This window comes from Astatotilapia calliptera, chromosome 1 (assembly GCF_900246225.1).
Source record: "Astatotilapia calliptera chromosome 1, fAstCal1.2, whole genome shotgun sequence".
NCBI lineage: Eukaryota > Metazoa > Chordata > Actinopteri > Cichliformes > Cichlidae > Astatotilapia > Astatotilapia calliptera.
Window position 1 is genome coordinate 608,360 of NC_039302.1, and position 27,451 is coordinate 635,810.

At 40.6% G+C, this 27,451-nt stretch overlaps 1 protein-coding gene across 1 annotated transcript; it reads right to left on the minus strand.

The window, feature by feature from the left end:
- Nucleotides 1-12,742: 12,742 nt before the first annotated feature.
- On the minus strand, nt 12,743-27,336 carry asb7 (ankyrin repeat and SOCS box containing 7). Its single transcript, XM_026182485.1, has 5 exons — nt 27,089-27,336; nt 26,315-26,411; nt 21,374-21,627; nt 18,768-19,373; nt 12,743-14,819 (listed from the first exon to the last, which is right to left on the minus strand). Exons 3-5 carry the CDS (start codon nt 21,612-21,614, stop codon nt 14,680-14,682), a joined length of 987 nt encoding a protein of 328 aa, XP_026038270.1. The 5' UTR covers nt 21,615-21,627; nt 26,315-26,411; nt 27,089-27,336; the 3' UTR covers nt 12,743-14,679.
- Between the last annotated feature and the right edge of the window lie 115 nt (nt 27,337-27,451).

Sequence of the window (27,451 nt, forward strand, 5' to 3'; positions counted from 1 at the left end):
AAAATCACAGTTTTAGTAACGCAGTAACGCAGCGTTCCTACGGGAAAGTAACGGTAATCTAATTACCGTTTTTGCAATAGTAATCCCTTACTTTACTCGTTACTTGAAAAAAGTAATCAGATTACAGTAACGCGTTACTTGTAACGCGTTACTGCCCATCTCTGCTTACAACAAGCAAACAAGTACTGAACAGGTAGTAAGTGGGGTGCAATGGGATGTCAGGGGCAGGGTGGTCTCAAATCGAGCAAAGAAGGTATTCAGCTCCTCTGCTAGTGTCAGGCTGACCTTTGAAGCTGGAGAGGGCTTGGATGCCTCTCCACACCTGGTGGGGGTTGTTGTGTGTGTATAAGCTCTCTATCTTCCTCCTGTAGGCCTCCTTGTACACTGTACACATGATCCGGTGTCCTGTCCCTACTTGTAGGAAACCTAACATGTTGGTGGAATTTGGGGAGTACAGATGTCAAACGTGCCTTATTGAAGTCCTCAGCAACAACATGGATGCCCTTTGGGTGTTCTTGCTGCTGTTTGCTGATGACAAGTTGGAGGTGGTTGAGGGCTGAGCTAACATTAGCATCAATGGGGATGTAAACAACAATAACTACGACTACCATTAGCTCGCCAGGTAGATAAAAGGACCTTCAGTCAATGGACATTCAGGTGTTTTTTTTTTTTTTTTTTGGTTCTTTGTTTTCTTTGATCCATTTTTCTCACATAGAATTTCACTTTCAATAGATTGTTGTATCTAGATAGTCACACTTGATGATATCACTGGTAAAAGAACCCTGAAAAAAAAAGAGCAGAGACAACTAATCAAATAACAAATCAAACCCACTGACAGCATCTTCGAGGACAGACCAAAGTTTATCAGCTTAGGATCATTGAGATCAAAGTGAGCTTTGGTTGTACACACAACTGAGATTTTTCCATGCTTAATTTACGTGCTGTGCTCTTTTGATAAGCTAGAATTCCCTGCCTAAACGAGTTTCTAATTTCAAACAATATACAGAACTCACTGTACTTCCATGGAGCTTCACAATAAATTATTGGGGTATTCTTTGAAAAATGAAATGAGACATCATCAGATTTATGTGCTGCCACAATACATTTACCTATGACAAAAACAAAAGTGGACCTTTTAGTGCTCTGATATCTCATATATTGCCCCTACACTGCTTTCAGCATAGTTTGTTTAAAACAAAATTTGGAGTGTGTGGGTGTTAGAGAATTGTGATGTGGTCTCGTGCAACAGGAAGTGCAGAGCACTCGATTTTCCCAGTTCTTCTCAGACGTTTTCTTTCACTTTGATCGTCACTGTTTTCACCTCAGAGTATTCAGCATAGCATATTCTCCACTGAGCGGACAGAGACAACACATGAGAAAAGTTAGAAAATACAGATCCAATAAATATAATGAAAGTGTATGAGTAATGAAACAGCTGAGGCTTATACCCTCTAAAGCAGGGGTGTCAAACTCAAGTACACAGAGGGCCAAAATTCAAAACTGGAACAAAGTCGCGGGCTAACGTTAATATTTAATGAAATATATTTATTCCTCCAGATTTAAGAATGAATCTTTTCTTATGGACTCAAACACGTTTTGCTGAAAAATTGAATATGGAACAAGCAAAGCTTAATACTAAACAATATATATATTAGCTGTATAATACCAGCAGGCCAGCTCTGATAGTAATTTGGTATGGCTTCGCGGGCCAAATGTAATTAGGCTGCGGGCCAAATTTGGCCCGCGGGCCAGAGTTTGACACCTATGCTCTAAAGGGAGTCTGGGGGAGTGGGGTCTCTTTTTATTGACTGTCAGTTCTTTCATGTGTTCAGTAAAGATACAAACCTTTGCAACAGCCCATCCATGGTATAAATCAAATAAATAAACCATTTACTGATATTTAATTATTTGGTTTTCAGTTTGAGTAGAAATAAGCAAAGATTAACATTATAGTTAACCAGTGTTCATGTTCATTTACACAAACTTTAACTTGAACATCCCTCTGCTGTTAGGACCATAAACAGGGACTTTAAGGGACTTACCAGACAGTGCCAGTCTCCAGTGCTGCAGACACAGATAAAGCTTTGTCCACACTTTTTGTAAAGACTGCTGACACTAGGCCATACTGTGTGTGAGTTGCTCTCTCTATGGCCTCCTGTTGGCTCTTGAAGCTGAATATACATTGCTCTGGACCAAAGAAACAGGAACATATTAGTGAGCACCAGCCAGATGTAAAGCATGTAAAGTGGTTCCCAATCTACAACAGTGTATAACACTGAGAACAGAAAATGAATGAGAAATTGCATTTCTTGTTAGTTATTTATGACTATGTTCAGTACAGCAACGACTTTCTTTCTGTTTTTATACATTGTGGCGAGGTGTGGTTAAACAGCTGGTACTGTTTAAGTTACTCAATCAGTACCAGCCTACCTGCCCTGCCAGCCTCTATGGTGCTCAACCCACTGCACCACCCCTCTTATGCAACAGAGCCCCAAACCACACCCCGCCAGTGTATAAAACAGAAATAGAGTCTTTGCTTTATTGAACATAGCTAAGGGCCATGCAGCTATTTTGTTGTGTGTTTTCTTCTTTATCATTAGTAATGAAACAACGTTAACGTTAACTGCATTAACGCGGCAAATCTCCGTTCACAAGTTAGCACGGATCGTCCTGTGCGTGGGGCTGCACGGCATCAGCGCGTTAGCGCAGTTAGCTCGGTTAGCTCGTTAACACTCGACACATCATCAAGTGTGTCTGGGATTACATGAAGAGACAGAAGGATGTGAGGAAGCCTACATCCACAGATGAGTGATTAGTTCTCCAAGATGTTTGCAACAACCTACCAGCTGAGTTCCTTCAAAAACTACCTAGAAGGATTTATGTTATTTTAAAGGCAAAGGCTGATCACACCAAATATTGATGATTTAGATTTCTCTTTTGTTCATTCACTGCATTTTGTTGATTAATGAAAATAAGTGATTAACACTTCTATTTTTAAAGCAATCTTTGTTCACAGCCTAAAACAGACCCTTATTTTCCACAGTATAAGGCATACTTAAAATGCTTTAATTTTCTTAATTTCTTATAATCTGGTGCGCCTTATGTATGAATTCTTGTTGTGCTTACTGACCTCGAACCGATTTTATGTGGTACATGGCTCAAAAAACTGCCAATAAATGTTTAAGTACAACTTCGGTAAGCTACGAAGCCACACCACATGATGGATTGTCGGAGCATTATGACTACAGTAGTCAGAAGCCTTGCGGAGTAATCTGAGTCCAAAACTCCGTCCGTTTCAGGTCCCAAAGTCAAACGAACACTGCAGCATCACTGAGAGTTAAAACTGCCTAAATTCTTTCTTTAATAAAATAATGAGCATTGCTGCTTTACCTGGTGTAACAATTAAGTTAAACATCCCGGCATCCATGAAAACAGAATTTATTAAATTTAACAGAATTAGAAGTCAGCAGAACGTTAGCTCGCTAGTTTCCATCTAAATGTAATATACCATGTTCTGACTGAGAGATCAGTCAGACTGAGTCCACTGTTAGAGGCCAAGATCATTAACAACCTTCACTAAAGCTATTTCTGTATGTGCCTATGTGCTCCAAAACCTGACTGAAACTCTTCAAATGAACCATTTCTCTGCACATAAGTTAGCTGTTTTACAAATACTATTCCAATAGTTTTTGAGATAAAAAGGAAGGTTAGTCTGTAATTAGCCAAGACAGCAGGGCCTTGGGTTAAATCCACACATACTATCTCCTTCACGTCTTTGTAGTGTTCATTTCTTATGCAGTGAGACAAATGCTTAACAAAAAAAAATCCCCTGGATCACTGGTTAAGAGATAAAAAAAGAGTAAACAAGCAAAAGGAGAGCAACATAATAAACACAACACCATCGCAGTAAGTGTAAATAACAGTAAATACTAAATATTGAATACTGAATGTTATTGTACAGCACGCAAGAGCGACAGGGCACGCAATGTGCTTTGAGGTAGCAGCCAAGAAAGGTGCAGTTTGTGTCTGTGAACACCCGTATGTACACTTGTATGCACACCTGTGTGGATCAGCACGCTTGTGTTCAAAAGGTTTCTCCATGTAGTGATCTGCTAGGGGGTGTGGGGAGCCACAGCCCCGACCCCTAGGGCATGAAGCAAGCATGGAGGAGATCCAGGCCCCAGACATCCAGAGGCCCCCAGACTGCGAGAACCCAAGGAGGACCATCGGAGGGGCAACCATGGCACCCTTCTGAGAAGAGCTGAGGAGAGCCCAGACGAGGGGTTACCCGGCAGCCATGGAGCAAAAGCCAGAGGGGGCTGCAGTGACTTGCCCGTGGGCTCTGCGCCAGAGCAGACCAAGCTCCAGGCCCAGAGACCTGAGGGCCCCCCACCCTCCGGAAGTGGCCCGACCGAACCACAGGCGCCAGCCACCGGCAGGGAGTGTGGTGAGGGGAGATAGGCCTTCATGCCTTGGAGGGCGTGAGATGTTCCCAGAGGGGTGGAGTCTTAGACCCGACCTGACATATAGACACAGACGAACAGGCACACACAGACACAAACGTGCATTCCCACCCTCATGCTCACATATACAAACACTCGGCACTCATCCAACATGGAGACTGACACAAATTGACACTGTACACACAATCACACTCCCCAAACATACTCTATACCCCAGGTCCAGGTACCCTCACCCCTAGAGGGGGAAACCGCACCTAGACCCAGGAGATGTTACCCTTTTCCCTGGGGTGGACACAAGCAGACCACCCCTGGCTCCACAGTAGCAGGGAGGCCCTTCACTCCAGATGCCAATCGGACAGTGAGCTCCTCATCCCAGCCCCTCTGCTCCGATGGCTAACAGAGAATGGGGGTGAGTGAAGACCCCAAACCTCCCTCCACCCGCTCATATGTAGTGTTGCTGCGTGCTGTTCTAAAGTGTATTTAAAACATGGGAGGTCATGGTGCTTCCTGCCAGAGGACAACAGGTGTACTTGCTGTGTTGTCGGTTGCAATGTTAGATCACACGATCAGGAAGGGAATAAGCTGGAAAAAGGGCTCTCTTTTTACTGTTTCCCCTCCTGGAAGCAACGGGGGGCTCAGGTATCTGATGTTACCAAACAAAGACGGCAGGCCTGGATAGCAGCGGTGAGACGAGCTGATATCGAGTTCTCTGCCATCCCCAGTTTTTTGTTGGTGTGCTCCCCACATTTTCATTCCGGTAAGTTCTAAAGAAATTCATATTGCTCTTTATAGGCTTTTAGTTTTATTTTCAATGCGCCGAGGTCATAGAAAATTAGAACAAACACCCTAATGTGTGATGCAGCAGAACTATGTTCTGTTTATGGAGTAGCTTATCAACTCCTCCAGAGTAGCAAGTGGAATTTGCCTTTTTTGCGGACGGTGTGTTTATGTTTTCATCTAGAGCAATTTTGGGGGCAGCTGCTGAGGAGAAGTCAATGTTATGTGTAACCTCTGGCTGTATCTTGGTGATATGGTCAACGTACTCACAACGTGGAGGCTTAAAAACGGCCAAATCTTGTACCCAACCGTTTGTGAATTAGATGTGCGCCTCCAGCGATTTATAATTCCGAAACTGATTCGCCGTGTATGCGCTGACTCCACAGACAAGGTACGCGAAGATATCGGGATAGGACAACAGCGTTGGGTCGTCTGGGTTTCCACTCCACTGCCTTATTTCAAACGGGTCCACATTACCGATGCACACTATTTTTTCCAGTTACCGTCTCTTGGCGTCTGAGTGCAATCGGTCGTGATACAGCCCTTTTGCACCTATTATAAGCATGGTTCTGGCAGTCCTATTTCCAACACAGTGTGTTTGTTTTGATTCGTGGCCTTCTGACATGGCGCCGCGATCCTACAATGCACTGCAGCGTGACGTCAACTCCAAAGCCCTATATGTATGTGTTATGAGAGTGTGAGTAATGTGGATGTCTAGGTTGTGGAATAAAATTGAGGCACAGGCAGCCAGAAGAGGACAGAAGGGGAATGCATCCTAGTGACACACCTGCACCCCAAGGCCCTACATTATGGTGGGGATGGGGAGGGAAGAAAGGCAGGGGCCAGTTCCCCTGCTGACTCCAGTAGACACCCCTGCTCTCTGGAATCCACCAAGGTCAGGGGGCCCAGGCCCATCCGAACGGGGGCCCATGGCAGCACCGCCCTGCCCAACAGAACCTGAGGTCAAAGTCTGCCGCATCTGCAGAAAGCAAGTACTGCTCACCAACCTCTTCTTCCTCTGGCCAGCCCAGGGAATATAGTGTCCGAAGTTAAGCATTGTTTCTCCAGCTCCTTGGGGAATCACCAGCTTCAGAAGTGCGCCCACCTTGTTAGGAGATCTGGGTTGTTGACCCAGAGTTTTGAGTTCTCACTATTATTGTACTTTGATTTTGCCTTAATTTATCATTTCTAGTCTTTTGCTTTCTTTGTCAGAGTTCTGCCTTCTGGTTTCTGTTCTGTGTTCCACAGTTGCTTTCTCCCCTGTCTGCTGTTTCCCCTTGTCCCCGCGTCTCTGTGTTATGTTTCCTGTTTTACTTTGAAAGTCCGTGTCTCATGTTAATGTATCTGGTTTTGCTTCCCTTGTCTCGTTAGCCCTGATTTGTCCCAGTCATGTTTCCCTCCTGTTTCCCATTTCTTGATCGCTCCTTCTGTGTATTTAAGCCCTGTGTTTTCTTTTGTCTGTGTCTTGATCTCCATCATCCTACGCTGTGTGTTCTGTCCATTTGCCAGCCAGTTTGTATTCTCAGTTTGTTTAGTTTTCTGTTCTGCCTTGCTATCCAGCAGTGAAGCTGAGTTTGTATTCACGTTTGCCTCCGAATGTCTGCACTTTGGGTCCTCCATACCAGCACTCCTGCCTGCACACATCCCACACATGACACACCTGATGGTAAAGTATGCCATTTTGCAAGACATACTCACTTCTGTTAATGCCTGTCTCCTCTACTTGGTCCTTGTCTATTGCTTGCTGAAAACAGGAAGTTAAACTAGGATCAGCTTTTAGCAACTCTACTATATTGCCAAGAATTTGAAGCCCGAAAGGGAAGTCCGGCTTAGAGTGCACTTCTGGGAGTACTATAGTATGCTGGAACTTTTCCTGTCTCCTTTGTCTGCTACTTTTCTGAGGCTTTCCAGATGCAGCTTCCCTTTCCTCATTAAAAATGGCAAAGCACTGAAAACTTCTGAGGTTTCACTGGACTTTTGAGCTTGAAGTCTAGTAACAGCCACCAGTTGGGGTGAGTGGATAAGCAGTAAATGGTAAATGGCCTGTATTTATATAGCGCTTTACTAGTCCCTAAGGACCCCAAAGCGCTTTACATATCCAGTCATCCACCCATTCACGCACACATTCACACACTGGTGATGGCAGCTACATTGTAGCCACAGCCACCCTGGGGCGCACTGACAGAGAACAGGGGTCCGTTCTTCGTACCTCGCTTACTACATCCAAGATCAAATCATCGCGCTAACTTTGAGCTCGCTATCCTGGTTCTCCGAACACACCTGTTGTTGACGATTAGTACAGCTGGATGAAGTAATGTGAGATCACTGGGTGGCTTAACAGGGGCTACGCATCGATAGTAGAAACATTGATCGGGAACCCTCTGATTGGTCGGCGAAAATGTCAAAGGAGCGTGCTCGGTATTTTTCGGCAGCAGAGCAAGAACTGTTGATTGAGGGATTTCAGGAGTTTCTGTCAGGGCTCTGTGTGCGGGCAGGCAGAGATGAGGATCCAAATGCAGGACTCGGAAAATGGAATGTAACTCAAAAAAACCTCAGCTTTACTGCTGGCAGGAAAACAAACATGAAGTGAGGACGGAACACTGAGACCAAGAACACACAGGCATAAACTGATGGTACGACGCGACACTGAGCATGGGAAAACACAGGGCTTATATACACAGGGTAGTAACGGGGGAATCGGCAACAGGAGGGAGACACAGCTGGGAGAGATCAGGGCTAACGAGACAGGGGGAACAAAGCTGCACATACTAACATCAGACAGGAACAAGAACCTTCAAAGTAAAACAGGAAACAAAACACACTTTACTAAGACACAGACTAGACAGAGACAGACTTGACACTGACCAAAGGCTACTAAATGATAATCATAATCACAACAGTATCAGATCATAAATCATAATATAGAAAAACACCAAGATAACTGAAACACCAAGTACCAGAGAAACATAAAGGAAAATCCATGATGCAAAAGTACCAAAACATAATGAACTCAAAATACTGGGTCCAACGGACCCAGAACCGTGACAGTTTCAGAGTTTAATTAAAACGCAAGGGAACACTGCAAAGGCTGCAAAAGCAAGGAGAGAGGGCTGGCAGAGAGTTGCTGACAAATTAAACTAGTAAGTAATTTAATAATAATAATAATAATAATAATAATAATAATAATGATGGATTGGATTTATATAGCGCTTTTCAAGGCACCCAAAGCGCTTTACAATGCCACTATTCATTCACTCTCACATTCACACACTGGTGGAGGCAGCTAGAGTTGTAGCCACAGCTGCCCTGGGGCAGACTGACAGAAGCCAGGCTGCCATATCGCACCATCAGCCCCTCTGGCCAACACCAGTAGGTGGTAGGGTAGATTTATTATATTATATTACATTATATCCTCTTTCACATTAGAGCCACAACAGGACCCACTAGAACATGGGAACAGGTAAAAGTGAAATATAAGAATATTCTACAGAATGGTAATATTTATCACTTATATTGCTTTTAGTCTCTTGGAAAGAGACCCTGAAATAATCTGTTTGTTTATAACAGCAACCAAGAAAAGGGCAGAGCACAAAAAGACAGGTGGTGGTCCTGCACCCCCTCGTCAACAAGTTGGTTAAGTAAATAATACCCTCACGGGAAAGTCGATATCTCTCTATGAGCACACTGTCGCGCTGAGCTAAAGGATCCTGTCTATCCCGCAATATACGCTGAATTCTGAGGACTCTCCTTATCAATCTTGCACCTTCCGCAATGGGTGGCTCGCGTATACGGACAGGACATGGCTGCGACAGGCTTCCCAAATCCACCTTCACTTTTATAGCCGTGGTCTCTCATCTTGATTACACGAAGTAATTTACAATTACTACTCTGAACTGTGAATTACATCTGAAATAATCAAATACATGAAATAGAATGATTAATATGGTAAATGGCCTGTATTTATAGCACTTTACTAGTCCCTAAGGACCCCAAAGCGCTTTACATATCCAGTCATTCACACAGACATTCACACACTGGTGATGGCAGCTACATCAGAATCAGAATCAGAAAGGGTTTTATTGCCAAATGTTGAGCAGGTTTACAACATTAGGAAATTGCTGCGGCGCTTCAGTGCAAACATGCTGTCATAAATTGCGCTTAAATAGACATGAAAAAATAAAAGTGCTACGTAGAAAGATATATACATGAGGTGGTGATCAGTGCCAAAACATGGAATCATGCAGTGAACACAGCGTAGGGTCATGAGTTAGTGGCGGGGACAGTCGTACGTTTATTGTTCATGTGTCCGACAGCAGAGGGGAAGAAACTGTTCTTATGGCGAGAGGTTCTGGTGCGAATAGACCGGAGTCCACATTGTAGCCACAGCCACCCTGGGGCGCACTGACAGAGGCAAGGCTGCCGGACACTGGCGCCACCGGGCCCTCTGATCACCACCAGTAGGCAACAGGTGAAGTGTCTCGCCCAAGGACACAACGACCGAGACTGTCCAAGCCGGGGCTCGAACCGGCAACCTTCTGATTACAAGGCGAACTCCCAACTCTTGAGCCACGATCGCCCAATAGTACATTTCCCTTTTTTTAGGAAATGACCTGTATGTATCTGTATGAAATCAATAAAAGGATCAAGTACTGCATTATCTTTAGTTACATTGATAATATGTATTTATGGTGAAACAGTGGTGGAATATCGCTGTTGCTTTCGTATAAATGAAGCGGACATACCTGCGTGGCTGCAATCTAATCCTGTTTACATAAAGTAAACCTGCTCGCGAGCAGGTTTACGCTTACGGATCTGTTGCTATGACAGCAAGTCCCGTATGAGCTTCGGGGAACCGAACGATCCAGGATCACGCGAAATCGTCAACAATCATATCCAGCTAACTTACTTGGCGAGGTACGAAGAACGGGCCCCAGACTGAACGAGTTAACGAAGGTTTAAAAAAAAAAAAAGGGTCAAACCCATTACTAGAAAAATTTAACTAATAAAGTGTCTGTTGGGCATTGATCAAGCAAAATTGAAAAAAATAGGTTGTTTTTTTTGTTTTTTTTTTGGCCATCATATTACAACACTTTTTGCCAAATGCATAAATAAAAACAGCCTTACATAAGTCTCTTAATTCAGGTAATATAGGACTTTCATAGAATTCCTAATGTACTCAGCACTTGATGACATCAGGAAGGAAAACTGCTGTCTCAAGAGGGCACACAACATCCTACAGGACGGCACACAACATCCTGCAGGACGGCACACAACATCCTACAGGACGGCACACAACATCCTGCAGGACGGCACACACCCAGGACACCGGGCGTTTAAGCTGCTTCCGTCTGGCAGGAGATTCAGACTGCTGAGGTTGCGCACAGACTCAAGGACAGCTTTTACAACAGGGCAATAGCCCTAATCAATGCTAACAGCTGACCTCCCTGGGCTTTTTTTCTTTTCTTTAATTTTTTTTTTAATGATAACAATGTGCAATAAACATACACTCATTCTTTTTATCTATTGAGTTACTGTGTTGTGCTGATGCAGGACAGTTTCCAATCTTGTTGTACTATTGTACTAGGTATGACTGTGCAATGACAATAAAGTTATTTTATTTTGTCTTATCTACCAAAGTGCACCAAAATACACTCTTGAAGGCACAGTACTTGTACAAACCAGACTAACTGAAGTTATCTTCAGAGGGTATGTTTGTTTATTTTGGGCAAGATAATCTAATGATGATGTAGGAAGTTTACCCTATGATTTCTGCCTATATCAGTGATTTATGTATTCAATGATCACGTCAGGCTCAGGTCACGTCTCTCTAGAAATGTGTCTTGTTTTAACTTCATCTTTCCTGCTGTTTTCATCTGCAACTCAGAGATACCTCTATAGCATGATGCTGTCTTTTAATTCAATGAGAAACTGTAAAGAGTGTTATTAAAAAGGAATGACTCTGAATACCTTTTCAATCCACTGCAAATGTAGTTGTGCAGCAACAAAGGCAGAAAAGTGTGATCAGTCAATAACATGATCAATATAAGGTTACAATTCTTAAAACTGTCAGTTTTGCAAATGTCTGAGAAAGGAAATGCACTTGCTGAGTCTTCAAAGAGAGACTTTGCAACCCATTACATGCACAATATCTTTCAAGTTGTGGTCCAAGTTATGCATAAAAAAATGTATTTTACTGTGGAAACCACTCGATGCCTGTTGGTAGACATAAAATACCACTTAAATTCAGGTAAAGCTATCCATTTCAACTTGCAGCCTAAAATACAGGTGCTGGTCATAAAATTAGAATATCATCAAAAAGTTAGTTTATTTTACCAATTCCATTCAAAAAGTGAAAGTTGTATAATGTGTACATTCAGTCCACACAGACTGATATGTTTCAAGTGTTTATTTCTTTCAACTTTGATGATTATAACTGACAACTAATGAAAACCACAAACTGCAAATTCAGTATCTCAGAAAATTAGAATATTATTTAAGACCAATACATCCTGGCCAACTGTCAAGTATGAACATGAAAAGCATGAGCATGTACAGCACTCAGTACTTAGTTGGGCTCCTTTTGCCTTAATTACTGCAGCAATGCAGCGTGGCATGGATCTGATCAGTCTGTGGCGCTGCTCAGTTGTCATGTGAGCCCAGGTTGCCCACGCCTTGCATACATCTGTGTGTAGTGGTTCTTAAAGCACTGACTCCAGCTGCTGCCCACTCTTTGTGAATCTCCCCCACATTTTTGAATGGGTTTTTTTCACAATCCTCTCCAGGGTGCTGTTATCCCTATTGCTTGCACACTTTTTTCTACCAAATCTTTTCTTTCCCTTCACGTCTCTGTTAATGTGCTTGGACACAGAGCTCTGTGAACAGCCAGCCAATTTTGCAACGACCTTTTGTGTCTTGCCATCTGTGTGCAAGGTGTCAATTGCCTTCTTTTGGACTACAGTCAGGACAGCAGTCTTCCCCATGATTGTGTAGGCTATAGAACTAGAATGAGAGACAATTTAAAGGCCTTTGCAAGTGTTTTGAGTTAATTAGCTGATTCAATATTGAACCTTTTCACAATATTCTAATTTTCTGAGATACTGAATTTGCAGTTTTCATTAGTTGTCAGTTATAATCATCAAAATACAAAGAAATAAACACTTGTGCGGACCGAATGTAAACATTATACAACTTTCCCTTTTTGAATGGAATTGGTGACATACATCAACTTTCTGATGATATTCTAATTCTATGACCAGCACCTGTAGAAAGCTGGTGTTTCAAAATCAGCATTTTTCCTAAAAGACAAACATGCAAAATTTAAATATGAAAATAATACTGACGTCATTGCAGATGACTTGATTTGTAAATGTAACATTTTGGGAAACAGAATTCCACCATGCAAGACAAAGGAAAAATCTTAGCTGCACTGTTTCAACGCCAAATCCTGCATTTTATTTTGTAATAAGTAAAAAAAAAGATTCACAGTATCTCTCCCAGAACACTTAACTGCAAGTTTTTTAATTTTAAGAAAGCATTTCTGCAATAGAAATCAAACACACTGATTCCAAACGTTTCATGTATTTGCACAAAAGAAACATGAGTCACAACAAACAGATCACAATACTTTCCAAACTTTAAATACATTTAGAGATCATTGTTTAAATAAATTCTCCAAAAAATATCTCTTGTTCATGTCACATATTTACACTGATCTTAGCTTCTAGTGATTGTATATCCATGTTACTAATTCAGGACTTTATTATTCTTGCTTCCATGAAAACTTTTCCCCATTAACATGTGAAAGATTGACCTCATGCTTAAATAAGCAGCCTCACGGCTCTTTTTAAATTAGGCAATTTCAATTTTACATATTGGTGTCAATACGTAACAAAGAAAACTGGATGCTGTCACAGTAACAGATTATGACTTTGTAGGTCTCTTGTGAGTTTTATCACAAAGACAGCATTTGTCTTATAAATCCTGCTTCTAATTTACACTGATTGAGACGCTGGTCTGTGCATATTTACTTTGCCCGATGTAGAACAGAGATCATCCTTTCTCAGTGCTCGTGTGCAATGAGTGGGGCAGGATAGTTTTGTATTTGCTGAATAAAATACAGACAACACAAAGACATGACAACAGCAGAGAACTCAACTTGAAAAGGTGGTTACACTGCCAATTCTGACAAGCCATCAAATATCTTAATGTAACCTTGTTCTACCAGACACACGATGTCTGAATCTAGCCATGATTAACAGTTATGTAATTGTGACTTATGCTGGAATGACAGGATGTTGTCACTAGAACAGATTGATCAAACCAGTAATGCTATGAATGTCACATTTGAAACACGCTCAATAACTACATATGGCACAGAAACTGAGAGCCCACCTTTTAAGTGACAGAGTTTCAAGCGTTAACCTCGGTTGCAAAAGTCTATACTGGGTATATTGTTGTGTCATAATAAAGTCAAAATATGTCTGCATAGTCTATTGTTGTCCATGACAAAAAAAGCAATGTTGCACTAAATGTAATAAAAACATATTCTTGCTGCTTTTGTCACAGCATCCAGTAGAAGCTTGAAACCTTTCAATTTATTTTAAAATGAACCTCAATCTGGTTGGACAAGCAAACAAAAAACTAGCTGGTATGAAAGTTTAATTGTTTGGAATAATTTACAACTTGTTTTCATGTTTGTATAGTAGTATTCTACAGGTGGCTACTGACACGATGCTGTTAGCTATAACACAGAATCTGTATTTCCTGCCCACCTAAAGCTCCATATCTTTTCTTACTCCTTTCAAACACACCTTTCATCAATGTGAGGAATACAGCTGAGACAGGCCTGTTGTAAGGAGTGATTCAGAAATGTAAATGCAGTGCCTTTTGGATTCAGGCTCAATATTGTGCAGTAAAACAAATCAGGGAGCGCACTGGAGAATTTGTTGTTTGCTTCTTTAACAATTATAATTAGCATTCATAGCATTTTTGAAATCATTATTATCATTTTGAAATCATAATCATGATCATTGAAGCACTTTGTTTTAAACAAGGTTTAATGAGAAACAAAATGACAATCAATACACTTTGAGTATACCCATGGAGAATAGCATCATGCACATTTACAAAAAGAAAATGAAGAGTAAAAATCCTAAGTGCAGCAAGAATGTTTTCTGCAGTCAAACGAGGTTTCTCTTTTCTACAAAACCACAAAAAACAAACAAACTTGAGGTGTATCCATTTCCATTCTTGGGCAACTTTTCTTATTGTAAAAAGTTTGAATAAAAGTGGGGAAAATGTTTTAATGCACTGAGAACTAGGTGAAGAAAAAGCCCTGTGAACAAGTTCACAATTGGTTTCTGTACCTTTCCTTTCAGATGAGGATGATTGCATAGTCTCTTAAGAGATTTGTCATCTCTCCTATTCTTGTGTTATTGCTTCACACAGTGTCAAACTTGTGTTTTAAATAGTCTTTCATAACCTTTGCAAGTGGTAGATCCTCCAAGAATTTCAAGCTTTGAAGGCCAATACAGTGACGGATTTTTATTCGACACAAATCTTGTAGAGTCCGAGGTTGTCCTGAAAGAAGAATAGAAACAATGACTACACATGACTATCATTGACTCCCAGTAACATGACAGAAACAGAGCAAGAAATATCAACTGAGCAAAATTATTAGCAAGAGTAGATGTCTTGTTATTTAACAATTAATACAGTGACAGTGCTCACATGCCCCCATTAGTGCAACACTTCGAGTTTTAATTCTACTTTATCTCACAGCAGTGTTTGCATCCTACTGCATTCCAAGCATAAAATAAAAACAATAAAATTGAGAGGAAAGTTAGATAATCAATCAGGGTGAAGGTGCACATAACATAATATTAATAATATTATCAAATTTTCTTTTTCTGGAAATCAATACACTCTGCAAAAGAAAAAAAAAAAAACCCTCACACACGGTCAAAACAGCCGACTGAGTCAAACAAAGGGTTAGAATAGGGAAGAAAGGTCATTCAAATAACTGGATATGGCATGGTTGTTCATCTGCCACACAACCATCTCTCAGGTTTACAGAGAATGGCCTAAAAAAGAGAAGCTAGCAGTTCTCGGTGTGAAAATACCTTGTTGGTGTTGGATAGGGCTGTGCGATATGACCAAAACCTCATGTCCCGATATAAGACATCTATCGTCCGATAACGATATAAATCACAAACATTTAACATTTGCTGTAAATTCTGTGAATCTCGGGCAGCTCGTCTTGCATGAAGTGTTTCCAGCTGCGCGTCATGTAGCTGGAGTCGAGTGTTTTAACCGATGCATGAAACGACACATTTTTAGACAGAAGTTGTAACGGCGCCGTTTTCTTTGTGAGTATTTATTACACGGCGTGCTGCGGGGGAAAGCCTGTTCTAACGTTTGAGTCTAAGGTTTATTTTTTTAGCACCTGACGGCTCTTTTTTGCTTCTCATTTGTAAACTCTGCATACTCATTCACATGATTCAGTTTATTTTGAAAAGTCTCAACGGGCTCTTAAGCTTTATTGTGAAAGGTTTATGTGGAAAACAAACCAGCGGACAGTGGAGCCACGTGATGGTTTTTACCATAATTGTTGCTAACGACAGCATGTAAAAACATGTCTGTCAGTAGTGTGGTTTTATTAAATATAAGAGAAAGAGAGAACTTTAAGGAATGAATACAGCCACTACAGTGACATAAGAACCATGAAAAAATATTGCCGTAAACAGTTTATTTTGCGACACCACGAAACAAACGATAGCTTAAAATGAAACGACAGACGTTTTTATATCGTTATATCGAACAGCCCTAGTGTTGGATGTTTTCAAATATTAAATAACCTCAAATTGGTTCTTTCACCAAGTCCAACAGCCCTCTGTGGTGTGGTGGAATAGAAGGATTTGCAGAGGACAAGTCTGCAGAAACTGTGTAATGCTATTGTGTCAGTATGGTGAAACAATGACTGAGGAATTTTTGGGAACCTTGCTGAATCTAAAGGCAGTTCTGAATAAAAAAAACAAAACGTGGTCCAGACTTGACAATTACTGATTCCTGATCATGCTTCGGTAAGAAACTTAGCTATGTTTGTGGTATGATGTGCATGTAGCGTGCTGTTATGTTGTAAATTGTCTGGATACGCTTGGGAAGAAAAACATTTTTAATTGCATAAAATGGCACTGATCACATCAGCTGATGGGGAAACATTGTTGGTTTTCCTGGAAAATTACCATAAAATTATGCACTACCCACTTAAAATTCATGAAACTGTTCTGAATATCACTTATTTGTTACTTAAAATTATTTAAGTACAATTTGTGTCTCCTTTCCTGTAACCCCCACTAGAGCTGGGCGATATGAGATTTTTTCATATCACGATATGTTTTTTTCATTTCAGGCGATAACGATATCTATCACGATATCAGCCAAATAACTATATTTGTAAGATTTAAATGTGCCGTTGCTCACAAGTAAAATGTGAAATAATCAGCAGCTTGTTTTTATTTAAATATTTATTTCCCATAATAAGTTCAACAGGGTAGATGTACTTAAGGAACATGAGACTTTTTCAGATAGATAAAGGCAAATATTGCAAACTACACAAAAGGCAGCCGCTAAAGCGTTTAAGTTTCAAAATAGAACAAACGAAACAGACTAAACTGTCAATTCCACTTAGAAACAAAATATTAATTCTAAAAATAAATCTTAGTTTGTTTTACAGAAGAACAGACAAAACTGACTAACTTTTGTCAATATCAAATAAACTGAGAACTAAAAGGAAATTCTCAATCTCTCCTTGTTGTATAGCTTAGCTTTTCAAACAGTTTTAACAGTTACTTTAGTCTGACAAAAGCCGAATGACGAATTAGCGCTTCCAGTCAGAGACTGAGGCTACGTCCACACGTACACGGGTATTTTTGAAAACGGAGATTTTCCGTTTTCGTTTTAAAAAATAATCCCGTCCACACATAAAGGCAGAAATGAAGGAAAACGCTGCTATGAACATGCCAAAGCAGCAGGTGGCGCTAGATTCCTAACCGTGCAGAAATGTTGGCCAATCAGAAGTCTAGAAGCCTCGGTGGGAAAAAGTAAACAAAGCTGGGGCATAGAAGCAGAACCGAGTCGTATGTGTGGACGGACAGTAACTGTGTGTATATGTAAGCATGTAAACACTGCAGAGAGTAGAATTAACAGTATTGTAGAAATTCATTTCACTGAAACAATAACGTGGCGCACAGTGTGACGCATGCACCAGTTTATTGTATTTCCAGACTTGTTTTCGGCACATTTACAGTGCAGCTACTCTGTTTTTTGTCAGACTTGAAATAGCCGAAATACCTTCACACTACGGAACTTCTATGGCTCTTCCGTTCGACAATCTCTCCGGCGTTGGAACCATCATCTGTTTTCTCTTCGGTCACGCTCGGTTGATTTTTCTAGTCGGCACACTCATTTCCTCCATTACCCGCTGGCTGCTTCCCAAACAAACACACGTGTGGCTTGGCACTTGTGCTGTACGTAACAAGTCACGCGACGTGACGCTGCGGCTGTGATTGGTTCGGCTCTGCGCTACTTAATTTGGATTGGCTGATCTTTTTTTTTTTTTTTTTTTTTTTTTTTTTTTAGAGGACAAGAGCAACGAGGTCTATCGCGATAGCTTAATTTCTCTATCGAGTAAAAGTTATATCGCGATACATATCGTTATCGTTCTATCGCCCAGCTCTAACCCCCACCCCCTTGTACGTATGTAAAAAGGGAAAGGCAGAGACTGTACAAAGTTGCTGAAATATACTGACCCCAAACACACAACTCCAGAGCCCAGAATGATCTCAAGACTAGAGCACAACCATAAAAAGGAGATAAATCAGAGATTAAATGCACGTGCCATGAGCCAGTTGATTAATGTATAGACAACACTGATGAGCCATTTCACCACAGTACTATAGTCATTTTGGGCCTTCAGAAGAAAAAACCCGGAGTAACAAAATCTGCATATCTAGTCGTGTAAAACATGCTGACATGTTTTGTACGCTGTCGAGTCGGTTTTCAACCTTACCTTTTTTTTTCCTTTAAGAAAAACAAACAAACAACCCAAAACTCTGGCAGTTCACCACTTACTTTTGTTCCATTGCAAGCTATTCATTGGACCTGGATGAGTTGAATTGCAATAACTGGAAAAATTGGGGTGTTCTAAAACTTTTGACTGGTAGTCTAAGTTTGCATAGCTAACTTCAGGATGGTGCTGCATGAGATAACCCATTGTTTTATTTAATGATATAAAGAAATACTTTGGTATCCCAAATATTGATACTGAATGCTATATCTATATTTGTTGCACAAAATGAAACAGGCAGAATATTGCAATACTATGTTGTAGCAATTTTCTTTCCTTCACCCCTAATTTTCTTTCATAGTTAAGAATATTTACTTTTTCCTCCTTTATGCAACAAACACAACATTGGCATATTCTTCACAATGCCACCGGACTTATATGACAAAGAGTGTGTTACTCACTTGTGACCTTCTGCAGGAAATCCAGACAAGGCCGGCTAATCCCTGACATGCTGACAGACACAGCCACCGGAGTCTGGCCCTCGTAATTCCTAGTATTGGTATCTGCTCCATACGTGTAGAGCATCTGGGCACACAACACATCATCCCTTAGAGCTGACAAATGTAAGGGAGTTTGGCCATCTTCAAGGCGTCCAAGATTAGTGTCCGCTCCCCTCTGCAGGAACATGCGGCAGTATGAGTGATTGCCTTTGATGACAGCATAGCGTAGCAGGAAGCCATTTTGAATGTCAATGTTGGCGCTGTGGTCAAGGAGGATCCGTACACAGCTGGAGCGCTCGCGGATTATGGCAAGCTGTAGTGGCGTGGTTCCTTTGTCGCTCAGAGGGTCTACCTCGGCCTTGAACTCGAGCAGCAGCCGCACGAATGAGTCTCGACCATAGTGGGCGGCCACATGCAGCGGCGTCCAGCCATCGTTACTTTTTGCATTTATAATGTCACTTCGAAACTCTGACTCCAGCATCAGTCGGGCAATGCGTGCTCTGCCATGCATTGCTGCATAGTGAAGTGCGGTGAAGCCACCAATAAAGTCCTTCACTGTGGGGTCAGCTGTACAGACGAGTGAAAAGAAAAGAAGAGTTAAATGCAGCAGACGCTTCATATTATAGGATTTATGATAAGCCAAGATAGTACAGTCCAAGAATAATCTGCTAGAAAGAATTTTTCATCAATTCGTATTTACAGTGCATTCCTGCTAGACTGTTATACTTTAAGTGGACATGAAACACGAAGCCCTGCTCTCAGAAACTGACAGATTTAACAGTCTGTGAAGTTGCATTTAGAAAATAAGTGTTCAAAGTTAAAGTTTTGAGAACATGTTGGTTGGGTTGCAGCTAATAGGTTTACATTAGTGTATGTTAGCTAACTAGTAGCTGAACCAATACCTCACTGCCCAAAAAGCTGATTCTGTCATAGCGCGGTGGTGGCAATGGGAAGTCTTTCAAACATAATGGCAGACGGCTTAAGTGGAGTGGCCAAACAGTCAACTTTTAAAAGTAGCAACAGGGTTTTACCTGACTTATTCATGTAGCAATTTAAATGTTTAGTTATGGGCAAACTGAAGCTTCGTAAAACACTGAAACATTTGAAGCATTTGTGCTGGAATTGTACTGGTTTTGAAACAATATCAAACCCATCTCCACAGTGACCCCTGCTGGCCAATTTGGATATTGCCACATCTTAAACAATATTCAGTCAAACAGTAATGCAGACAAGCCCAGCACAATTCCTAACAAGGTTTTATTTTTAATTAATTTAAAAATATATAATTAAATGAAGAAAATAAATGTTCTCCTTCTTTATAAAAAGGTAAGATTTATTTTCACAGGCTAATTCTGACCAATTATAACAGTCCATTTTATGCACGAGTTAGGACAGAGTGAGGAACCAACTTTGAGGGAGAACTGGTGAGATTGTTCTCTCCACCCCGATGATACACCAGGACAAATTCAGCAGTGTAAGAGGAAAAAGAGCTCGCTGGTGCCAGATGAGAGATGGAGAGGAGAACAGGAGAGAATATAAAGACTGTTCTCTCTTTGTAAAGGAACGCTAGAAAGGTTTAACCCTTTAACCCTAACAGGTTAGGGCTACACTGGTGGCAACGTTTCTTTAAACTACTGCAACTCTTGAATGATGTGGGCAATCTGAAAAATGGCAACCGCTCTTGAAAGCAGCAACTCTGCGCTTTTCAGTGATATTAAGAGTCATTACATTAATCCGAAGCACTGCATCACAGCAGCCCCAGGAATGCAAAGGTTGAGAGAGTGAGCGTGTGCAGTGGAGTTGTGCAGAAAACTGATGTTTTGTTGGACACTTTTCTAATTATTTTATTAGTGTGGTGGGTTTCTTTTTCAGCATTTTCTGCCATGTTTTTTCCAATTGTTTTATTTTTTTTAAGTTCTATATATGACCTATCACCCATTACAAAATATACACTGCCCAGCCAACTTCTAACATTTGAAAAAGCATGGTTGCTAGGCAACCCAACCCATTTAACAGCCTTGCACTTCTGGCCTTTAAAGCACCTGGCCTATGCAGACCAGGTAGTTTTTTGAAGGATGCGGGGCCTGAATTGGGGCACACCTTGACTCTGTGTATGAGACTCACTGCTGCTATGTTATCTTAAATCAGTCATCTGATTTGGATGCGCTAGCCCGTCATCTCCAGAGTGTATGTCCATGGTTTTTCTGATTCTAACAGAAGATGCACGATAATAATCATATTCTGGGGTGACAAAATGGTATCTGGATGAATCTTAAGTCATATGAATAATATCCCAAACGTGGATTCTGTTCATCTGGACATGGGTGAGTGAAAAAACTTTTCTCCCATTGAGAACGATAAGTCCAGATGAAAAGAATGAACTTTTGGGATTTGGGACACTTAAACATTTTTTAAGTGTTTAAGGGATATTTATCTGAATGCTATAGAAGTGACTTCTTTTCAAATTTCACCTAACATAGCTGAATAAATGCCCACTTTTTAGTAACACACTGCCCTGTAGCATTAACAGCAAAAACATTTTCAGGTCGTGGGGTTGGGGGTCTGACCTCCATGCTCCAGGAAAACTCGAACACATCTCTCTTTTCCCTTGGCTGCTGAGAAGTGAAGCAGTGTCCAGCCATTGGCATCGCGGATCTTTGGCGAGTATCCTTGCTCCAGCATTCTCCTAACAGTGTATACATCCCCTGCTGCCACTGCAGCCTGGATCTGCAGCTCTTCATGAAGCTCAGGGTTCCTTCTGCAGTGGTGGTTCAACATCCTGTCACATTTCGGAATGGTAATTTTCATCTGTACCTAAGCTCTGTTTAAAATAAATAAATAAAAATCAGTAAATATATTCAGATTCAGATGGTACATTAAGCATGACTGAAATTAAGTTCAGACTTATGGCCGTGGCTTTTAATCTGAAAAGACAACACTAAAATTGAAAAAGTAGTAACGCATTACTTGGTGATAGAAGTGGCCTAAGAGCCTGTGTCAGTTTAAGTGTTGTTTTCAATAAATTGCATGATCAAAAATTTTTTGGCCTCACTCCCATTTCTTCTTGTTGCATGCTGAAGCTCAACTTGGAACCCTGTTAATATCCAACCATGAAAAATATGATTTTTTGCCATTTTTCAAGTATGTGAATGAAGTCTGCCTACCGCCTCAGTGCAACAAAGATCTACAGTTTAAGCAGTTCATTGTAGATCTGACAGACTTGAATGGACATAAATGGCTGACAAAACACACAAATCAAGCACACACAGGTGGTGCATTAAAAAAATATCTTAAAAAAAAAATCAAAATCAAAATGTTAAGTCATTTTAAGCATAAGAATAGGAATCAAAATAATACTGAAATGATGTACTAATGATGTTCAGGAGTTTTTAAGGGTTAACATTAATAATGAGCTTCCTCAAATATTGAGGAAGCTCATTATTTGATCGAGGGCTGAGTGATGAGGAAAATCTAATATCTATATCTCATGATATGTTTAAATAACCTCCAGAATCAAATGTTTTTTTCAACCACATGAGTGCAGAAGGAAAAACTCTTTTTTTTTAACAGGAAGAACCCTCCGGCAGAACCAGGCTCTGGGAGGGGCGGGGCATCTGCCGTAACCAGTTAGGGAGATAGAAGGAAGACAGGATAAAAGACATGCTGTGGAAGAGATTAATAACAAGTATGACTCAAAGCAGAGAGGTCTATTAACACATGAAGAAGAAATACTCAAAGCATCATGGGATTTGTTAAGTGTGGATAGTTAAATGCAATTGCAAGTTGTGCCTTGTTCTCAGAAGGACAGCAAGTGGACAGGGATAGGTGAGATGAGGCAATGCAAGGAGGAAGAGAGGCAAAGAGTGATTCAGAGGCAGAGCCTGGTTTATTTCCCACAGCTCGTGTAATCTGTTGCCTTATGGTTCCAAGCGCTGTCACCAATCTTTGCATTTCATTATTATCTCACAACACTTGTTTAATCAGCTACCAGCTCTCCTACAGACTTTTTAAATGTCTACAGTAGGGCTGGGCCATATTATACCGTTCACGGTAATACCGGTATAATGTTAGGCAACGATAGGAAAATGAAATATCGCGATAGAATATGAGTAAAACGCGCATGCGCAGTGCCTTTGTTTTCATACGCACATGGCCGATTGTTGAGTGAAACAGATGAACCAGAATTGGTTTGTAAAAATGGTGCAACTTCCGTGATGTGGAACTGGTTTGGTGTTTGTCCGTCAGATACACGACAAAGCACATTTTTTTGCAGAACATGCAAGCGGCCGTTGTTATTGTCGGACTAAGATGCTCTTAAATCTGGGAGTGATCTGGGTCCTAAACTCCATATGCTTCAGGTCAAACAACACTGCAGCATCACTTAGAGTTAAAAACTGTCTAAATTCTTTCATCTTTAATAAAACGATCAGCATTGCTGCTTTACCAGGTGTAACTATGAAGTTTAACTTCCAGGCATCCATGAAAACAAAAGTTATTACATTTAACGGAGTTAGAAGTTAGCAGGAAGCTAGCGGAAGTTAGCTCGCTAGTTTCGCTAGTTACCTAAGCATGATATAGCATGTTCTGACGGAGAGATTTCTGAAAAAAATCAAACGTACAGCTCTGCTATCACTTCCAACATAAATGAAGACAGGAAACTAAACAGCAGTGACGTTTGTAGGGTTACTGAAGTTGGGCTAGCTGGTATATAATGATGTGCTACGTGATCGCTAGCGACACAGCTATGTTAGCATAACATAAACAGTGAAGCTGGAGGACGAACACTAACACTTTTCCACTTATAAAAGTTAACGTTAAGGTTCCTCATGGTTAGAGACAAATGCAATCGCTTGGCAGGATGCTGTAAACGGACCAAACTTCAGTCAGGAGAACAACTGAGATAATCCATCCACAATACGAGGTTAGTCATTAATATACTGCAACAACATGGGAATAGAGCAGCTGCCAGAGAATTCAACATTAATGAATCAATGGTACAGAAGTGGAGGAAGCAAGAAGAATGAGTTTAATAAAGTTTGATTTATCTGACTGCTTTGTTTCGCTTAATGTGCCTTATAATCCCGTGCACCTTATGGTCCGAAAAATGCGTACTGGACACTGCAGTTTAATGTTGCAAAGCACCTCTTTTTAACTTCAGTGGATATTATACATGGTTATGCTCAGGATATGTCAGCCCATTTCTAGTGGAAATGCCTTTTGGTTAAACTTTCAGCAAGGAATTTGCATTTGCACTGTTAAATTTTTATAAAGCTTTAATGTACATAAAAACCAGCTTCTTGTTTAAGTGAAAATAAATGGAAGGTTGTCTTTTTGCGCTAGTAATGTTGTGGAGTTGTATTTTGTCTTGCATCAACTATATTGTCAGTTATATCGTTATCGTAAATTTTCAAATATATATCGTGATAAATATTTTTGGCCATATCGCCCTGCTCTAGTCTACAGTGTCAGATCAACACAGCCCTGCCCTCCAGTACTATCAGGAGCAGCAGCAACACCTCAACAGCAACATTGTACCCATCGGGTAAGAAATAGGCTACCTTTGCTTTGCCTTGTCCCCGCCTGATAACAGTGATATAAAATGATGTGAATCCATATTAGATTTTTGAAGAATGCGGGTTGTTGTTATTCACCCTGGTCCCATGTGCCCCTTTTTAACTTTCAGTACCCGCCCCTTCAAAAATCTCTACACCGCTCTGCCTGAAAAAACAATGCCGTGGTCCCAGAGTCTGCCGAAAAGCGACAGACTGAGCAGGAGGTGTATTCTTGCCTCGACACCCACCTTTGTTGTAGTGTTTGTGTTGCATATTAATTACGTCACAGGACACTTGGACGCGTTGCTATGACAATGAAAACGCACATTAGGTGGTACTCTATTATAATGGAAAACCAGTTAATCCAATTCGAGTCGTGGTGAATCAAACCGAGCAGGTACTAATGGGAAAGGAGCCCATCTGATCTTGAGCTGCTTTCCTGCTTCTCAATACTTTCCCCATCGCTCTGGTTAAAGTTAATCTTTGTTTTATGAGTCTAAAAATACAGCTTCTTTCCAGCTGATTCTGACAAAGTTGAATGTGATCTTCTTGTTCTTGAGTGTAACGAGTAGTCTGCAAATTGTTCTGTATTAACACTGATGATGTGTATTGATACAGTGTACATTGATGGGGTCTCCAAATTCTAGATGTCGACACTGATACACATGTAGAGTGTTTTTGATGAAATATTGTGAACAATGTTGTTACAGAAATAACTCTGGCACATTAGTTGTCTGCTATGGTCTTTCGGTGTTGGCTGGCTAGTGCACTAAATGTTTTTAAGGATGTACCACTGCCACTGGCCACTGCCAAATTTCTTACCATCTCTCTCTGGTTTATTGTGGGTTTTTTTCCCAGCCTAGTGATGGTGTACCTTGTGTGCACTGCCATCTGTCTGAGACTTCTATTCAAAAATGCAAAACTACAAATACAAAATCAGCTCTATGAGTCAACTTCAGGCATCTGCTTCATTTGTGATGACATAGCAAGGAAACAAGCCCCATCTGGCAATGAAACTGCTTTGGAGTCAACTGTCCAGTTAATTTTGAGCAGCTAAAAACAGGGGACTACAAGAAAAGGGTGTAAGCCGCTTCTTACTGTACTGCAGCTAGGATAGGCTCCAGCCCCTCCATCACCCTAAATTTCTCAGCAGTTAATCCAAACTCTGAAAAAACACTGACTTAAAGCTCAAAGTCTGCACTTGAACACATTTGACTTAAAATCCAGAGTGGTGGAGTATAGATGGTAAACGGACTGGTTCTTATATAGCGCTTTTCTACTCTGAGCACTCAAAATGCTTTACAAAACTTGCCTCATTCACACAAGCATACTGTACTGTTTCTATCTAAGCTTCCTATCTAACATTTACACGCATTCACTGACGGATGCATCTTGCCCAAGGATATTTGGCACGCAGACTGGAGAGACGAGGATTGAACTACCAACCTTCTGATTAGCAGGTGCTCTACTACCTGAGCTACACTTCAAAAGACCATCAAATCATTTTTTTATTAAATTATTAACAGTTTGAAAATTTGGTTGATCTCAGAATTGCACAAATAATGTATAAAGCAGCAAACAAATCTTTACTCCACGACATTCAGAACTTAGGAGTAAAAACTATAATTTATTAATTTTCTTTAATTCAGTCTTACTGAATAAAAAGCAGAAAACTTGGAATTTAAATAATATAGAGGCAAAACTATAAAAGTTGTATATATTCCCCCCAAAAATGTAATTATAAATGAAGTTATCTGAAAATGTACATGTTTGACGTATGTTCAGGCACAACAGTGGAATTTCAGAGACAGTCACTTTTTTGCTTCAGCTAACAAAGGCTTAACCATTACTTGATGAAGAGGTCTAGCAAGTTTTTTTGGTTTCCTTGTTGGGAGAAATTATGTTGATGTTAAAAGAAAAGAAACAAAAGCTAATGTTTTAGATATTAAAATGTACCTTTGGACCAGCTGAAGAGATAGGCTTCTTTTAGTCATATCAGAGCTGCTTTGCAGATGTACTGGTGCACACTGTGAAGAACTGAGAATTTGTTTCCCTGTGGCACACAAACACAGTCATCAAAAAGAGATTAGAGGCAATGAAGAGTATTGTGAACGCTAACGGACAGAGTCAATTGATTATGGATACACCCCATTTATTGCTGAAAACCACAACAGCCAAACAATAGTAACAACCAGAGAGTTAAATACAAAAAAATAATGATATGCATATACACTACCCAAAGGTAAACTTACTAATTACACTATTTTTTAGCCAACCTGGGAAAACTTTGCAAATGAATGAAAACGTAACTATCTGTCATTACCTTAAAAGTTTGGCTCGTTAGTTTAACTCGTTTGTGATAAACAATAGACATCACCGTGGCTTTATTTGCTAACATGACCAATAATACAAAGCACGCACAAGTATAACTTACAAAAGCTCGGCGGTGAAGATAGCTCGTTTCCACCACCCCAGAAAGTGTAACGACAGTAGATCCTTTTAGAATAACCCATGGTCTACGGCTGTACGTTCTTAGAAGGTTAGCTGAAGCTAGTTAGCCAGAAAGCTAACAAACTCATTCGCTCGTTTTTAATTTTATTTGGCTTCATTTGACTTTTTACACTATTATAATTGGGTAGAAATAAACCCCCAAACACAGCGCGTGTGGATATTAAAAGGAATTCTACGCCTTTATTGACAAAACAGCAGCTCTATAAAACAAAGACTTACTTGTCAGACGCTGAACCGACGTGTAACTGAGCCAATCAGCTTTCAGGTATACGGAACGATTGAAGTTGTCAAAGCTGCATTATTCCGTTACTTTCAGCACAAATACAATACCAAACAAAGAAGCTAGTGTCAAACTTTTATCCATGTCTTTGTAGGTAATGACAAGAATAATCTAACTGTTCAACACTAAGACTTAATCAAAGAGTGTCTGCGAAGAGCTTCACCAGCGTGACTCCATCAGCAAAAACAATAACACTTCCGTCTGCAGACTTTCACAATATAAGTATAATTTCCACAGCCCCAAGCACGTCAAGAACTACCATTTGCAAAGCAGACGTATGAAACTGTATTTTAGGATGCAAT

Bases quoted from the DNA above. Each gene is read 5' to 3' on its own strand.
- asb7 (XM_026182485.1), bottom strand. From the start codon at position 21,614: ATGAAAATTACCATTCCGAAATGTGACAGGATGTTGAACCACCACTGC. The intron at 19,374-21,373 runs GTCAGACCCCCA...TCGTCTGTACAG, and splicing joins AGTTTTCCTGGAGCATGGAG to CTGACCCCACAGTGAAGGAC. The intron at 14,820-18,767 runs GTGAGTAACACA...TTCTTCTTTCAG, and splicing joins TTTCCTGCAGAAGGTCACAA to GACAACCTCGGACTCTACAA.